The sequence below is a fragment of the Sceloporus undulatus genome, chromosome 7, assembly GCF_019175285.1.
Source record: "Sceloporus undulatus isolate JIND9_A2432 ecotype Alabama chromosome 7, SceUnd_v1.1, whole genome shotgun sequence".
Lineage (NCBI taxonomy): Eukaryota > Metazoa > Chordata > Lepidosauria > Squamata > Phrynosomatidae > Sceloporus > Sceloporus undulatus.
In genome coordinates this window covers 26548922-26566719 of record NC_056528.1, presented here as the reverse complement: position 1 = coordinate 26566719, position 17798 = coordinate 26548922, and the positions used below count along the sequence as shown (strand labels likewise).

The window sequence follows — 17798 nt, the reverse complement described above, 5'->3', positions numbered from 1 at the left end:
GATAGATAGATAGATAGATAGATAGATAGATAGATAGATAGATAGATAGATAATAGAGAGACAAATCACTCTGGCAGTATTCACCAAAGCTGCTGGAATGGATAGATGATGGATAGATATAATTGATTGATTGACTGATTGATCAATCTGTGGGTCTCCACCAAGGCTGCGAGGACAGATGGGAAGATAGATAGACAGACAGACAGACAGACAGATCACTTAGGGGGATATCTACCAATTCTTCTGGAATGGATAGATAGATAGATAGATAGATAGATAGATAGATAGACAGACAGATCAATCTAGGTGTATCCACCAAGGCTACTGGGATAGATGAATGCATGGATGGAGTGAGGAAGGAAAGGATGGTGGTGAATGATGATTATGATGATGATGATGAGGAGGAAGATACTACTTTTTGACAGAAAATGAGTGAGAGATAAAGAGAGAGAGAAACATCTCCTGATAGAAAGAAGGATGATGATGAAGAATATATATATATATATATATATATATATATATATATATATATATAAAACAACAATCACCTTTTTGAGGTTTTGCTGATGAAGGACAAAGACAGGGATACTGTTAATTGCAGAGCGAGTGAGTGAGAAGATAGCAATAACAGTAACCCTGTTGAGTTATGCAGATGAAAGAAAGCATGTTTGCATCATCATCATCATTAATAATAATACAAACCACAGCATGTCCAATTATCATGGAATCATAGACTTCTATGATTCCAACATTTGGAAACGTTGGGGTTTGCATCATCAGCATTACCAATATCTGTTGCTCCCTGCAATAGTTTAAGAAAGGAAAAAGTGCTCTTATTTATTGATAGCAATTATTGATGATGATGATGATGATGATGATGATGATGATGATGATGATGCCAGGACACTTGTTCTTCTACTTAACCCTTGCTTCCAACACTGCAGTGAGCAACAGATATTTGGACATTTTGGGAAGGCAGGTGGATGGGCGATGCTCAATCCCTGACTCTGGGAGGGAACTCTTCCAACCTTCCCCTCCCTTGAAAAGAAAAAAAATCCCTTTAAAACTGAGATGAGAGAGAGGGAGAACCAGCCTCCAACATCCCCTGCTTTATCTTTATACATTTAAAAAGCTCCTCCCCATCCCTCTGTTCATTTTTGGGCATCCAAAGCCCAACAACCTGTGTGCCTCGGTCTTATTCTTTGCAGCTTTCCTATTGCTCAAGGAAGGCGTGAAAAAAGCGAAAATTGCAATTGCGAGAGAGCGTGCAATTGTGCGTCTGATGTGAGTATGTGCAAAAGACATCTTTCTTTCTTTCTTTCTTTCTTCCCCCCCCCCTTCTCTCTCTCCTTCTTCTTTCCCCCTTCCTCCTCCTTTCCCTTCTTTGGATCAGCTTGCTTGGAAAAGATTGAGTTTCTTCTTCTCTCGGTGTTGCCTCTGAATTTTTCAATTTCCCCCCATTTGGCTGGTGAAGGGAACAAAAGGGGGTCAAGTTTCTTTGGAGAATCCCCAGTGGACCTTGAAAGCTTGCAACAGATATATATATATATATATATATATATATATATATATATATATACAAATATTGTGTCCGCTCTTGGCCATAGAAAGAAGAAGGAGGAGGATGGAGAGAAAGCTTTGAAAGGAGACAAGACTCTTGTGCGAAAAGGAATTGAAGCAGGCCACTCTCCTCTGAAAGTTTCCCAGCCTTTGGAAACAAAAGGGGGCATATCATTGAACTGGTTTGGTGGATCTCCAATATACATGCATACATATATATGTATGTATGTGTATGTTAATATATGTATATCTATCTATCCCTTTCTTAAGCAAAGGATCCTTGGTTGTCTTTGCACCATCCCCTTCTCGGTTGCGTTTTGTTTGGCAAGTCTTTGCGACGGATCGATGGAGCAGCCAACCTGAAAGTGGCACATTGCAGGACGGCGTGCGCCGTGTGCGGCTGCCTAGTGTGTGTATTGTGCGATTGTGGGACATGGTTTCTTTATTTATCCCCCCCCTTCCCCAGATCTTTGGCTGGATTAAGTGCTGCATCCATCTTCATTGAGAGCAAAGGGAGGGAATGGCAAGGCTTAGCCTTTGCAAATCCACAGATCAAGATGTGATTTTTACCCCCCTTGTCATTTCTTTTTCTAAAAACTAGGGAAGCAGTCGGAGAGATGCAAACAAAGGCGCAACAATTCACTCTGGGATGATGCTATTTTTTGTTGTTGTTTCCAAATCTCTTCTCCAGATGAATTGGGCTTTCAAGCTGCACAGGCTGAACTTTGTTTTAAATAGGAAAGAAGGAGCAGGAGGAGGAGAAGAAAGCAGCTTGAAATGGACCTGAAAGAGACAGATGGAGCAGAAACTCACAAGGTATTGATTTTGCAAAAGGGGGGATGGATGGGTTGGTGGACGGCGTGCGGTTCTGTTTTGTTTGCTCTTTAAATATATATATATGTGTGTGTGTGTGTATGCGTGTTTTTCTCCTAGAAAATTGCTTTCGGCTGTGCAATTCCCTTGAGATCTCTTGCAAAAGGAATGGGGAAAATCCACCCCCTTCCTTTGCTTTCTTCCTCTTTTAGAAGATGTAATTACTTTAGAAAAGAAAATAGTCTGTCTCTCCAAAAGGATGACCTGTTTGTCAGCTTTGAAAAGGAAAAAGGAAAAAGATTGTGTTTTATTGTTTGGAGAGGAGTGCGCACTGTCTTTTAGCCTAAACAAACAAACCCAGAATCGGACGCAATGGTCATCTTCTATTTGCTGTCTGAACCTAGGATGGAAAGTAAACCTCCTTGGGTTCAGATAGGTTGTGTGTGTGTTTGTGTGCGTTTGTGCTGTGTTGATTTATGGGGAGAAAGTAGAATTTCAGAGGATTTTCCTCGGCAAGGAAGACGCAAGAGGTGGTTTTGCCAATTCCTTCCTTCGAAATAGAGCTGCTAGCACTTGGTATTTAGCTTGGCAGCCTCCCATCCAAGTCCTAACTAGGGCTGACCCTGCTTAGCTTCCAAGATCAGACAGAATCAGGTGCCTTTTAGGGCATTTCATGTATTAAACTATGACATACTGGGTATATTATATGCGTGTCCATGTGCCTTCAAGTCGCCTGTCACCGATGAATTGAAGAGAATTTCAGGTATGGCTTTTGCCAGTTCCTTCCTCTGAAACAGAGCCTCCAGCAGCTGGCAGTCTCCCATCCAAGGACTAACCAGGGTTGACCTTGCTTAGCTAAGAACAGACAGGATCTGGTGGCTTTAGGGTATTTTGGGTGTGTGTCTTCAGCCCCATGAATGGTGACCCCATGAATTTTCAAGGAAGACTCAGAGGTGGCTTTGCCAGTTCCTTCCTCCAAAATATAGTCTACAGCACCTGGGACTCCTTGCTGGCCTCCCATCCAAGTGCAAACCAGGGCTGACCCTGTTCAGCTTCCAAGATACGACAGCATCTGGTCCCTTTATTTGAGCCACACATTAAAATAGCCTATACTGTGTATATTATATATGTGTGTGTCCATGTGCCTTCATGTCACCTATCGACTGATGGGGGGCCCATGGATTTTGTAGGGTTTTCTTTGCCAAGGAGGACTCAAGGGTGGTTTGGCCAGTTCCTTCCGCTGAAATAGAGCCTCCGGACCCTGATATTCACAGTAAAAGTGTGAACCAGGACTTCAGTTGTCAAAAGGTTTGCATAGTTCACAAATAACCTCACAGTTCTTCCTCTAGTTAGAACCACAAACCCCCCAAAACCCAGCCCCATCAACGTATAGCTGGGGATGGTGGGAGTTGTTGTTGTTTGCCCTCAAGTTGACTTCCACTTGAGGTGATCCTTTGAATGGGAGACTTCCAAAAGACCCTGTTATTAACTCCGCTGCTCAGGTCTTGCAAGGTTAGGGCAGCTGTGGCTTCCTTGATGGAGTCTATCCACCTGTAATGCACTCTTCGGCTTTTCCTTCTGCCTCCTAGGCCTCATTCCCACTTACAAAAAGAAAACGGTTTGCGATCCGAATCGATAGATTGATTCAACAGCGGAGCGTGGTTCCCGCTACATTTGCCCCAATTGCACTTTTTCCCTGTAAAATAACCCACTTGTGGTTCGCATTCACCAATGAATCGGTTCAAAATGGACCCACTCCATCCTGCCGAAGGGCAAATTTAAACTGATTCCGATCTGCATCTGGTTCATATTTGCACAGAATTGATTTATCCAAAACGATGTGGGAAACGTCAGCATCAAAAAGACGCAGTTTAAATGGATTTAGTACATGCCCCCCCTCTCCGAATTGCTTCAGCGAATCGATTCAAGTGGGAACCAGGGTCATTGGAAGCGGTTAAAACTGATTTGCAATCAGGTTTAAAAGGTAGTGGGATTCAGACACTAATTTACGGAGTAATACTGTTTTTTATAGAGAGACAGCATGATGTAGGGGTTTGAGTGTTGCACTCCGACTCTGGAGACCAGGGTTTGATTTCCAGTTCGGCCATGAAACCCATTGGGTGACCTTGGGCAAATCACACTCTCTCAGCCTCAGGAGAAGGCAATAGCAAACCTCCTCTGGACAAGTCTTGCCAAGAAAATCCCCATGATAGGGTTGCCTTAGGGTCGCCATAAGTCAGAAATTATATCCCTTTATAGAGTCTTGGCTAATGATTTTCCTAAATCCACTTTCTCGAGTGGGTTTCTGAGGTCAGGAATTGAACACATCACACTTTTATTTATAGCTCTTAAGGATTTGAGCAAACCACCTTTCAACTGCAGCTCCCTTAAAGCCACTAATCCAGCGTACAGCTACACTGTAGGAATAATGCAATTTGACACCACTTTAAATGTTGCGGTTCCATCCTGGGGAATCCTGGGATTTGTAGTTTTAAGAGGTCTTTTGCCTTCTCTGCCAAAGAAGCCTGGTGTGCCGCAAAACCCCAAGTCCCAGGATCCTGTAGGATGGAGCCATGGCAATTAAAGTTATGTCAAACTGCATTAATCCTACTGTGTAGCTGTGCCCCAAGATTGGGGTGCAAATATTCTCTTTCTCTATCTCGCACACAGATACAAATGTATGTGATTTATTTCACAAGCTGAATCCATGTGGATGGAGATTTCTCAGTTTCTCCCCCACTAACTCCATCAGACATGTCTGAACTACAGAAAAACGAAAAGCAAATTAGTTTAGTATATTACAGAATATTCCAGCTGAGTATATTACAGAATATCAAGATATAAACTCATTTCAATCAACTGCTTTTTCTCTCTTCTCTTAACCTCAGGCTTAGCAAAGGCCAAGACGGACATCTCTTAATTTGGATTATAAAAACCCTCGATCCATGGAGGATTATCTCGTTCCAGTCTAAGACGCTTGCTTTCTCCTTGGCTTCTCTGGTTCTTACACAAGGCTATTGGCGGTTCCTTAGCACCGCCATTGGATAAAAGGGACAAATGGCCAAGTGGCTGAAGGATTACTTGAGTTTTGGGAGCAGGAGGTCTCCCCCGCAGCCTCCCAAACCAGACTACACAGAGAGCGAGATCTTAAAGGCCTACCGGGCACAGAAGAGCTTAGATTTTGAAGATCCCTATGAAGATGGTGATGGGAAACCTGATACGGATCCTGGCGGGTCTCCCAACAAGGCGGCAACTCCCGGCACCGGCCCAGATGGAAAATATGGTTCTCCAAAGCACAGGCTTATCAAAGTAGAAGCCTCGGACCTGAATAGGAGCAAAGCGCTTTTGGCCACAACGGATGAGGAAGGGATACCAGATCAGGTAGGTCATAGCAAAATCAGACGGGGTGGCGGGAGAAATGAAATAATTCCCACTTAAAATCCCATTGCCACTTGACATGATACTGTATTGAGATATCTGAAGGGATGCCACGGAGAAGATGGAGAGAGCTTGTTTGCTGGTGCTCTGGAGACTGGGACACAAACCGGTGGATTTAAAAGTATAAGTTGAGATTCCACCTAAACTTTAGGAAGAACCTCTTCACCAAAAGAGTTGTTCAGTAGTGGATTGGACTGTCTTGGTGCACTTCATCTTTTGGAGGTCTTAAAGCAGAGGTTGGGTGGGTCAAAAGACTCAATCTTTTGGAGGTCTTTAAGTAGAGGTTGGATGGGCTAAAAGATTCCATCTTTTGGAGGTCTTTAAACAAGAGGTTGGATTGGTCAGAAGACTCCATTTTTTGGCGGTCTTTAAGTAGAGGATGGATGGACCAAAAGACTCCATCTTTTGGAGGTCTTTAAGCAAAGACTGGATGGGTCAGAAGACTCCATCTTGTTTAGGTCTTTAAGCAGAGGTTGGATGGACCAAAAGACTCCATCTTTTGGAGGTCTTTAAGCAAAGACTGAATGGGTCAGAAGGCTCCATCTTGTTTAGGTCTTTAAGCAGAGGCTGGATGGACTTCTTTTGGAAGTCTTTAAGCAGAGGGTCATCCAACCTCTGCTTAAAGAGCTCTGAAAGATGGGCCAGAAGACTCCATCTTTTGGAGGTCTTTCAGCAGAAGTTGGATGAACATTTCTCAGGAGTGTTATAGCTGTATGCTCAGCCTAGTGGGTGACTGGGTAGTGACTTGTTTGTGAATCTATTCCTCATGACAAATGCTAGGAAGAATTTGGAATGGTTAAAGCTGTAGCATATAGGCTAAAAGAATGTGCTACAAATCAGGTCTGATTTGAAAGTCACCCACAACTCTGGAGATCAGGATTTGATTTCCAGTTTGGACATGGAAACCCACTGGGTGACTCTTAACCTTCTCTTCTCCTGGCTAAACAGCCCCAGCTCCCTAAATTGCTCCTCATAGGACTTGGTGGTTTCCAGACCTTTCACCATGTTGATCAGCCCCCTCCATCTTGTGCTCCTGGGAGTTGGTTTTTGCTTGTGAAAATCAGGTCTGCACATGCATGCATCCAAGACCTTGGTGCATGAACCATACCCCTGTTTTCACCTTTCCAAAGGATTGCAACCAAAGAGATCTCCGATGCCCTTGCCTTGCAGGTTGGATCCAGGAGGAAATCAAGGTTTTGAAAGCCATGTAGGGTCAACTTACGGCATGTCCCACTTGCGCATGAACCTCTGGGACCCATCTCCTTGGTCTTGCAACTGAAGTTACCTTTTCTGATTATCTCTGATAAAGAGCACTTCAAACAAGCCAGTCCTCTTGGCCAGTTTGAAATCTAGGAGAAATAAGGTCTCATGCCCAGGTATGCGCCAGGTGCACAAATGGCCAATTAAACCAGAGGTCTGGATTTCCCTTGGCTCCCAAGTGAAGGCTTTCAGATTAGCTGCCGTCTCTTTCTTTCTTTTTTGAATCCTGCTGATCCTCATGGAGCTCTTAATTGCCCCCAAGGGATCTTGGCAGCCTCCTTTCTTCCATTCCTCTTCCTTATATCTCCTCACCCTTCTTTCCCACGTAGGCAAAGGGGGATGTTTGACAAATAACTTTACACTCTGCTAACAAGATTACAGGGCTGTCTTTGGACCTTCTGGCTATGGATTTAGAGGGCACTTTTTTCATCTCCCTTCTCTCTTTCCCCTTTGCCTATCCTCCCTCCCCCTCACCTACCTACCTACCTACCTACCTACCTACCTTCCTTCCTTCCTTCCTTCTGCCTTTCCTCTTCATCTTTCTCCCTTCCTCCTTCCCTCCTTCTCTCCTTCCCCTTTACCCTTCCTTCCTTTCTTCTCTCCCTCCTGTTCATCTTCCTTCCCTCCCTCCTTCCCTCCCTCCCTCCCTCCTTCTCTCCCTCCCTCCCTTTTTTTCCTTCCTTCTAAAACAAGGCAATGAGCCCACTTAGACAAAAGTGAACCAAGAGTGTACATGAGCATCCCTCCTTGTGTGTGCCGGAATGGACAACCATGCAATTGCAGATTGCGGTTTCAGTATTGGCAGTCTGGTGGAGTGGGTAGAGCTCCAGCTAGTGATGTGGAGGGGGATGGGGACCTTACTGCCGCTCAGATTTTGCCCAGGTCAGACTGCGTTGACTCAACAAGGCTGCCTTGCAAGCGTTTAGCAACCCCCTTGAGAGCGAGAGATGAGATGCAGGAGGGCAAAATGGAGGGCATTGCCCTTCCAAATAAAAAATTCTGCTCCCAAGGAGATTTCCCTTCAGTCTGCACATTTCAAGCTTTGCAGAGAAGGAAGCAATGAAGTTAGAACTGTTCTATTTGCAATGTTTGCATTCCCTGGGTCACTTGACTTGCCCTTTCTTCTTGGGCTGCCTAAACTGTATCTCTTAATGCTCAAGTGAGGTTTTGAGTTATTGCAAAGCTAGACATATGAGGAATAAAGGAAGAATTCATTGGAGAGGGGGTGTTTAGAGCTTTTATTTGGAGGGCAATGCTCTCATTTTGCCCTTTCTTTCACCGTAGCTACATTCCTAATCAACATATGCCTTTTTTTAAAAGGACACTTTTTAAAAGCAATTTGTGAAAAAGCGACTTCACTTAAAACTCCTGCCTGGCACCAAATCAGTATATTTTTCTTTAAGCGAATATGTACACCGAGTCCAGCATGGTGGACTGGTTTGAGTGTCGGACTATGACTCTGGAGTCCAGGGTTCGAATCCCCGCTCTGCCATAGAAATCTGCCAGATGACGTTGGGCATGTCAATCCAGGCTCAGAGGAAGGCAATGACAAACCCCTCCGAAGAAGAAAACCCCATAATAGGTTCACCGTAGGCTCACCATAAGTCTCAAATGACTTGAAGGCCCACACCATCACCAGCCCCAGAGACTTGGGGCAGCCACTGAGAAGTGCTTGTCTCCCACATTTGTACCCAGTGTATTTGTGAGGATAGTGGGATAGAGAGAAGGCTTTCTGCAGAGGACCCCAAAGAATGGGGCAGGCCCATAGGAAAGAATACGATCCTTCAGATAACCTGAACACATAAAGCCAGTCCTGATAACAAGATCAGAGGACATCCAAGGCTTGGGAATGAAAATGTCTTGGGAAGATTTGTGCCCGGCCTGCTTGTTAATTTGCTGTGCGATAACAGATCAGCAACGCTGAATATAAAATGGTGATAAATGGATTCTCAGTTGCTGAGCCCAAGCGTATCCTGAACTAGAGATGGAGAGAGATGAGCAGAGGAGGAGTGTAATGAATGGAGGAGAGCGGAAACAAAATGCAAGCTGGCCCCCAAAAAGGAAGGCATCTGTTCTGGTGCTTGGTGACCTATCTTTAACCTTTTTACTTTTAAAGGCTTTTCTTGGGCCTGATTCCCACTACCTTTGAAACCGGATCGCAAATCGGTTTGAACCAATTCAAATGACCCTGGTTCCCACTTGAATTGATTCTCTGAAGATGCCAGCCACAGATGCTGGTGAAAGGTCAGGAATAAACTCTTCTAGAACATGGCCACATAGCCCGAAAAACCCACAAAAAACTATGGATGCCGGCCATGAAAGCCTTCGACTTCACATTGGAAAACTGTTGTTTTGCAATCTAAAGAAGGAGCGTTGTGAAAGACAGAGAGATAACACCTGCCCAGGAGGGGACAAAGAGCCAGGGGATGCTCTCCACTGCATGCGCACCGGCTCATGCTCCTTCCATCAAATACCTTTCTGCGCCACTCAATTGTCGCATGCCAAAGGGGAGAGAAGGGGGTAATTGCTTTGCAAAGAGGCCGCCTGCTTATTTCCATACCCTTCTGTCTCATTTGCTTTCCCGCAGCTCCTCAAAACATTATTTTCCTCTCTGCGGGCTGTTTGAGCGCATCTAATGCACCATCAGAGAGATGTGTATGTGGAAACGTGGGGGGGGGGGAACCATAACAATTAGGGCAGTAGGAAAAGACCTTGGAGTGGCGGTGGAGGATGGGAAGCGGAGTCCTCTGGGGAGGGAGCGCGAAGGAGAAAGCCGAATCAGCCTTTCCGGCATCAGCAAAAAAAGATCGCAGGGGTTGTTGTGGTCCTGAGGGTCAGGAAATGGGAGGGTTTTTTAAATCTAAATTCAAGCTGGTTGGACTCAGAATTGAACAGCAGGCCTGGATTGACTAATGGCCTAGTTTCGGGAAAGCCACCTGCGGCCACAGAGTCTCCCGCTGGGATCTTGTCCGGTCTCATCAGCCAAATGGCTGCCTTTGGTTCAACATCTGGGTGGGGAAGAGCGTGTCTCAGACTCAAAGGCATCCATCTCAGTGTTGCTGTGCGCCTTCAGGTTGTTTCTGACTCAGGGCCACCCTAGTGGGGTTTTCTTGGCCAGATTTGTTCAGAGGAGGTTTGCCCTTGCCTTCCCCTGAGGCTGAGAGCGTGTGACCAGCCCAAAGGTCATCCAGTGGGTTTCATGGCTGAACAGTGAGTCGAACCCTGGTCTCCAGAGTCACAGTCCAACGTTCAAACCACTATTCTGCAATATGTTCCTTAAACATTGTGAGGGAGTATCCCAGCTCCCAGCTTCTTTCTTTCAGTCGAACTCAAAGGTGCTACGAGATCCCTTTGCAGACCGATCTTCAGACTAACATGGCCAGGTCTTTGAATTCTCTGTCTCACTGTCTCTCTGTCTGTCTCTCTAACCTCCACTCTCCTCGTCCCCCTGTCTCGCTGTGTGTGTCTGTGTCTATTTCTCTGTTTCTATATTTCCTTGTCCTCCTGTCTTTCTCTTTGTCTCCCTCTGCCTCTATCTGTCTCTGTTTTACAGCTGTAAACCACTTAGACACTGCTGGTCCAGTATGAAGCGGTATATAAATGAAGCTGTTTGTTTTGTTTGTCTGCCTCTGTCTTCCTGCCTCTCTGGCTATCTTTTCATATCTTCCTGTCTCTCTTTCTGTTGGTCTCTCCATCTCTCTGTCTCTTGTCTGTCCTGTCTATGGGTCTCTATTTCCCTGTCTACCTTTCTCTGTTTCTGTATCACCTTGTCCCCCTGTCTCTTTCTCTGTGTCTGTGTCTCTTTGCCTTCCTGTCTGTCTTCTTGTCTTCCAGTCTTTCTCCCTGTCTGTGTCTCTGCCTCTGTCTGCCCATATTTCTCTGTCTCCATCTCCCTGTCTCTCTGTTTCCCTCTGTGTTTCTGTATTTCCTTGCTTCCATGTTTCTCTGTCTCTCTGTCTTCCACTCTATTTCTGTACCTCCTTGTATTCTTGTTTATCTCTCTGTCTGTCTCTCTTTTTCCCTGTCTCTCTCTCTGTCTATTTTGCATCTCTCTGTCTCTTGTCTGTCTCCTTGCCTCCCCGACTCTGTCTGTCTCTGTCTCCAGTCTCTCTGTTTCTTCATCCTCCTCTCTCTGTGTGTTTTATATCTTCCCATCTCTCTCTGTCTCTTATCTGCCTCCCTGCCTCTCTTGCCGTTGTCTGTCTGTCTCTCTCTGTCTCTTTCTATTTGGTCTCTGTCTTGCTCCGTCTATACGGAATGGCTTCCAAAGACTCCAGGATATTTCAGTATCTGAGAAATATTCATTCTTCCTTCTCCACAGCCCCCTGGTGAGAGTGAATACTCAGATCCATTTGATGCGCACCGGGAGCCCAAAGGAGACGGAGATGAAGAGCCTGGCTCGGAGAATAATGGATACATGGAACCCTATGATGCCCAGAAGGTGGTGGTGGGTAAGTGAGTCCTGAAAGAGCACATTAGAAATACACACGTTGCCCACAGTGGAGTCTCCTTCCCTCCTCCGGCAACAAAGGCCCCACTAAAAATACATTATAATTGCAAGTTGATCAGGGACAATGTCATTCCTTCTGCAGTGGAAATGCAACTTTTTAGTCCCTTTAATAGTTAGGAGGTGGTACAGCCTCACTCAGTTCTTTCGCATTGCTTTCAGTTAGCACTGTTTTCAGTTCATTACATGGCATTTCCATTTCTAGTATCGCTAAGGATGGCTCACGTAGACAACTTTTTCTGAAATTTTCATTGGCCCCTGCCAATGAGTATTTCACCGATCCAGGATGCTGAACTCTATCTTTCAAAATACATTCAGTACCTGCGTTGTTTGACTTGGCATCAGGCAGTTTTCTACGTTTCTCCAAGCAAGGTTATTATTAATTGCCAGAATCTTATATGACTTATTTAAGTTATTTAATGTAACTTTGCATCGACTTAGCTAAGGAGCAAAGGCACTAAGAAACTCATTTCTGAATTGTGAAGGTGTGTAACAGGATGCCAACAAAGGTGCCCGACACTCATTGGTGCTTGATGCTCATTGGGACTATGTGATGCACATCTGGACTGATGCGATGCACATTGGTCCCATTGTGTCTCATGCACCAATGTACATTGGATGGCAATGCATGTCAGGGACTTTGCCAGCTTTGAAACATAGCAATGTAACAGCAGCCTTCTATTGGATACCAACATTATGCACAAAGGTGCGGAGATCCAACAAGATTCCACCCATCCATCACAGACTCTGTTATTATTGCTTTTGCAAACCTTTGTGGCTAAACCTGTGGTTGAACTGGCTTCCAGATTTCCAGAGCAAAAATGACTGGGATGAGCGAAAGGTGAAGAAATCACGGATCGGATTGCAGTTGTACGACACTCCCTACGAAGAGAAGGATACAGAGGTTGACCCAGAGGGCTCCTCCATTGAAAAACCCCGTGAGAGCCGTTTGCCTCAGGATGATGAGCGGCCGGCTGACGAATACGACCAACCTTGGGAATGGAAGAAGAACCACATTTCTCGGGCTTTTGCAGGTGAGCATTCTCCCTTGACTACCTGACTTGCCCATGGTCTAATCTGCACTGCAGAAACATTGCAGTGGACTACAGTTCCCAGAATCCCCCAGTGCCCATGCTGACTGGGGGTTCTGGAAGTCAAAGTCCCAAAGGGTTAATGTTCCCAATCTCCAGTGGCGAATGGCAATTCTGATCTCAACACAGCATGAAATCTTCTCCATGTTCAGACTGTAAACAGAGCTATCTGAGGTGCTGAACCCTGTCCTTTCAAAATTGGTTCAGCACCTCGGATAATTCCTTTAAGAATGATGCTAAAACCTGGGTTGGACTTGCTGCATCTAGTGAGATTGTAGCCACCAGCGTCCACAATCTCTCTGTCTTTCTTTCTACCCCTGTAACGTCTTCCCTCCCTTCACCGTCTCTGCCTTTATCACACCAACTGGGGATTGATTTCACGCAAAGCTATTGCTCAGAGTAGTGTGAAGAACAGTTCATAGATTGCTAGGTGCTGGTGGAGAGGGGGATTCTAGAATGCACTGGTCCCAGTCACATCTGGTAACTGGAAGCAGCCATTGAATGGTTGATCTTGTCAAAGAACTGGTGAGCGAAAAGCTTGGGAGCCCCACCATCTCCTATCCAGCCGCACCAAAGAATGAAACTGCTTTCTTATCAGACAATGCGTCTTCTGCAGGCTCTGCAGTGTGGCAGAATAAATCCAAGATCAATATAGAATCGAAAATCCTGAGTTTTTCTGAAAGGCAGCAAATCACTCCTCTCCTCACCCTGAATTAATGCCACGGCAAGTGACTATACTGCACAAGTCCTGCAAGGCTGAACAAGCATTTTCCCTAGTATATTTGTCGGCTCCATTCGCCAACCAAGGGTTGTTGGACTCTAATTCTTATCATCTCTAGTAGGCTGGTTTGGGCTGGTTGGATGTTGAGACTCCCCAAAATTGGAAGGGTCTGACGCGTGAAAGCCTAGACTAGATATCACAACTCTGTCATGCGGGAAGACACCATCAAAGCAGATGGTGCAGATGGGGTAGGATGACCTTTGGTCAATGAAGGCCAGTGACTACCATGTCGGGGGTGCAGTGAATCCAATACACATTTTCATCCCAGACTTGAAAAGGTGCTGGAATATCCCAAAGGAGCTCTCCATGGTGCGGAACCCAACCCAAGACTATCCCAAAAGAGCTGTCCCAAGTGCTGGAATTGTATTTAGAGTAGGGTTTATCATCTCGGTCAGTTGCTCCTTTAAAGTCTGGAACAAAAAAAAAAAAACCATTGGGTTTGGATGCCACTGGATGGGGTCAGGAGCTGTTGCCTGCCTTCCCTTCATCTGACTGTCTGTCTGTCTGTCTGTTGGTCATGAGATCTCTTCTTTCTTACCATGTTGGTTTTGTCTCTCTCTTCCCTTCCTTTTTGCTCAATTCTTTGTCCCTATTCTTTCCTTCTCATGAGCTTTCTCTCTCTCTTCTCCCATCTCACAACCTCACTTCTTCTCTTCTTTTCTCTTCCCTTTCTCCTTTCTCTCCCTTCCTTTTTTTCTTCCCTTCCCCTTTACCCTCCCTTCTTCCCCACCTTTTGCCCTTCCTTCCTTCCTTCCTTCCTTCCTTCCTTCCTTCCTTCCTACCTTCCTCCCTTCTCTTCCCTTCCCTTCCCTTCCCTTCCCTTCCCTTCCCTTCTGTCCCGTCCCGTCTCATCCCATCCCAACCTCCATTTCTTCCCTTCCATCCCATCCCATCCCTTCCTCCACCCCTTCCCATCCCTTCCCTTCTATCCTATTCCATCCCAACTCAACCCAACCTCTTCCTTTGCCCTTGTCCATGACGTTCCCATCCCTGCTGCAGTAGACATTCAGGAGACTAAAGTCTTGCCCTGGCCACCACCGGTAGGACAACTCACGGAGAGTGAGGAAGCCCTAGATCCAGAAGGTGACGTCTTGTTTTAAAGCCTCCTTTATCTCCCAGCTTGTCTCCCCTCTCTCTGAACCATTGTCTTGCCTTTCTTCCTCATGGAGGATACCTCTCCTGACATTTGCTCCAGCTCTGGTTTCTAAGCTGATTGGTAGGATGGCAGCCTGGTACATTCCCAATCGTTTAAGACAAGGTAGACAGAAATTCAGCAGGTCTGGCTTACCCTGTGACTGCATCTCCCCCACTGACCTCCTTATGTTGGGATGGGAACAACGAAGTCCTCCAGATGTGGACGATGGGAGCTGGTGGTTTCCATGAACCTGTTTTTAAGAGCACTTTAAAATCTTTAATTGCATTTTAAAAAACTGAACTGTGGATTGTTTTAATGCTGCGAGAAGCTTAATGCTATTTTCATGCTGCCTTTTGGTATGTTTTTATTTGTATTGTTGTTTAAATTGCGAGCCACTTTATTATATAAATATAATAATCATAATCATAGAATCACAGAGTTAGAAGAGACTCCAAAGGACTATATAATCCAACCCAATCCTGCCATGCAGGAAGACACAGTCAAAGCTCTCCTGACAGATGGCCTTTCAGCCTCTGTTTTAAAACCTCAATAATAATAATTGATAATCCTGAAGGTGTGTTTATCTGTGAGCCCATGTGGTGTAGTTATGTGAGCGCTAGACTATGACTCTGGACACCAGGGTATGAATCTCTGCTTGAGTATGGAAACACACTTTCGACAGGTCACACTATCTCAGCCTCAGGGGAAGTCAATGGCCAACCTCCTCCGGACAAATCTTGCCAAGAAAACCCCATGAGAGGTTCCCCTTAGTGTTGCCATAAGTAAAGAAAATGACTTGAAAGCACAACAACAATAACAACAACCACAATCCTGAAGGTCAGGGGGTTTGACCAGTTGGCCCTTGTGGTCTCTTCCAGCACTTTGATTTTATGATTCTACAAATTACTTCTAAAAATCAACCTCCCAAACTTTCTCCCAACTCCTTCCCACCTCTGGCTATCTCTCTTTCATCTCTCTCTCTCTCTCTGTTCCTCTGTTTGTTACTTTAGGTTGCATGTGAAGGCCTGACTTTGGTGTGTTCCATCATGTACCTCTGGGATTGTCCATTTCCCACAACCCCTCACTAACTGTTCCCCAAATCCCCCCTTCAAATGACTTTGAACAGTATGATTTGAGCATCAGGAAGAGATACTGTAGTGGTGGAGTGTTGGGAGATCAAGTTCTCACTGAGCCATGACACTGGATGACCTTAGAGCAGATGTTTCCCCCCATTTCCTACTCTTTCTGTTTGACCTACCTCACAGGGTTGTTGTAAGGAGAATGTAGGACGGAGGCGAGCCATGTAAGATGTTTAGTTTTCCCATTTTAAAATATAAAATGGCTGTGATCCAAAGTTGGTTAGCTTCCAACTAGAGTAGACCCAAGTTGAATAGACCCAACTAGAGTAGACCAATCGTTGAACGGAGACTCAACATGCAGGCAAATTCAATGGATTTGATGTCTATCCTCCAGTCCAGTGGTTCCCAACCTTGCTTTGGACTACAGCTCCCAGAAGCCCCAGCCAACTTGGCCAACAGTTATGAAGTTCAAACCATCTAGAGAACTAAAGATTGGGAACCACAGCCCTAGTCAGGACTAAGAATAGGATACAGGCCCCAAAGCATTTGATAAAACCGAAAGGCACCCTGAAAGGTTCTCCTCTGAAAAGATTGCAAGGCGCATCAGCCCTAGCTTCCGCATGAATGCTGGGCTCAGCAGTCCAAGGCCATCTGCAAGGCCTTATGATGCCCAACCTTGTGTTGGATCTTTGTTGTTGCATTTCTAATGGTTTCTTCTGTGCTTCTTACCCCACCCTGCGCCCACTTATTATAGTGCAATTTGAGAGCCCAGAATGGGAGCGGACGTCCTCAGCCTCTTCCAGCCACAAAGAGCGTTGGCGTCCCCCAAAACACCCGGCGGGGAGTTCGAAGTTTGGACGGTCCCAGAGCCCCGAAAATAGCCTTGCTGTAGCCGAGAGAGTAGACCCTTCGTTGCCGCTGGAAAACCAAGCGTAAGTGATGCTGACCCATGTGTGTGTATTTGTGTTGTGAAAGGCAGCATGTCAAGGTGTTGCAACAGCAGCCGTAGGAACAAATGCCAGCAAGCTAAACCATTGCATCAACCACTTAAGGACTGTATAAGAAAGTCCACTGTGCAAATATAATTCCGGTTTCTTCTGTATTGGGAGCCTCAATATATCTTGGTTGGGAATATCAGAAGCTCAACTGGTGAAGAAGTTGTGCTGTCTATGGTTACAGCTGCGGGAATAGTTTTTGCTCCGAGTGGGGATTCGAAACCCTGGTCTCCAGAGTCTTAGTCTGATGCCCAAACCACTACCCCTTCAAAGGATATTACTCTCTGTGTTTTATTGACTGATCAAAAGTAATTATTAGTGTTCTTATTATTTTGACGACACGTTTCCTAAGAAATTGTTGATGTTTTAATTAGTTTCTTCCCGCCGCAATGTTTCTTGCTTGCTGGTACAGTATTGACCAAAATTATGGGGAAAGCAGGGCCTATAGTGGCTGCAATAAATCCTCATTTTACAGCTGCAGAAAAACATCGGCTGATGGATGTGTGTGCGGTGAAGGGGAATAGGCAGAAAACATATATCAAATTCCCTGGCCAACCTGATCAATGTCGGTGTCTCATACCAGTTATGAACATTTGAAATAGTCTACATGTATGTGTGTGCATGTGACTATCTATCTATCTATCTATCTATCTAATCTAGAATCTAAGTGTATGTGAATCTAGAATCTAAGTATATATCTAGTTATTATTCGAAGCCATATATTGAAAGATATGTTGAAAGATGACCCCATTTTTTTTAAATTGTAATAAACAGATCCCAATCTGTTGCAATTTAGGGTCCTCTCTCTCTTTCTTTCTCTCTCTCTCTCTCTCTCTGTCTCCATCTATCCCAGCAGCCTTGGTGAATATTCCCAAAGCTTGGAAGATACCCTCAGATTGATCAATCAATCCTATCTATCATCTATCTATCTATCTATCTATCTATCTATCTATCTATCTATCTATCTATCTTTAGAATCTAGAATCTAAGTGAGCTACCATTGGATAGCATGACACATTCCAAATAGAGCTATCTATCTGCTATCTATCTATCTATCTATCTATCTATCTATCTATCTATCTATCTTTAGAATCTAGAATCTAAGTGAGCTACCATTGGATAGCATGACACATTCCAAA

At 45.0% G+C, this 17798-nt stretch overlaps 1 protein-coding gene across 8 annotated transcripts in view; it reads left to right on the top strand.

Moving 5' to 3' along the window:
* Positions 1-17798, top strand: part of SHD (Src homology 2 domain containing transforming protein D) — a 32286-nt gene that overhangs the window by 2129 nt on the left and 12359 nt on the right. Inside the window, exons 1-8 of one of the 8 annotated variants that reach the window (XM_042480340.1) lie at positions 664-1284; positions 1831-1967; positions 2252-2376; positions 5262-5754; positions 11393-11522; positions 12385-12612; positions 14450-14533; positions 16419-16596. In XM_042480340.1, coding sequence (XP_042336274.1) covers positions 5431-5754; positions 11393-11522; positions 12385-12612; positions 14450-14533; positions 16419-16596 — 944 coding nt within the window. In that variant the 5' untranslated portion in view covers positions 664-1284; positions 1831-1967; positions 2252-2376; positions 5262-5430. Of the gene's footprint in view, positions 1-663; positions 1289-1596; positions 1968-2251; positions 2377-5261; positions 5755-11392; positions 11523-12384; positions 12613-14449; positions 14534-16418; positions 16597-17798 lie in introns of those variants that run through there. The other 7 variants (XM_042480342.1, XM_042480341.1, XM_042480344.1 and 4 more) reach the window with 7 other exon arrangements.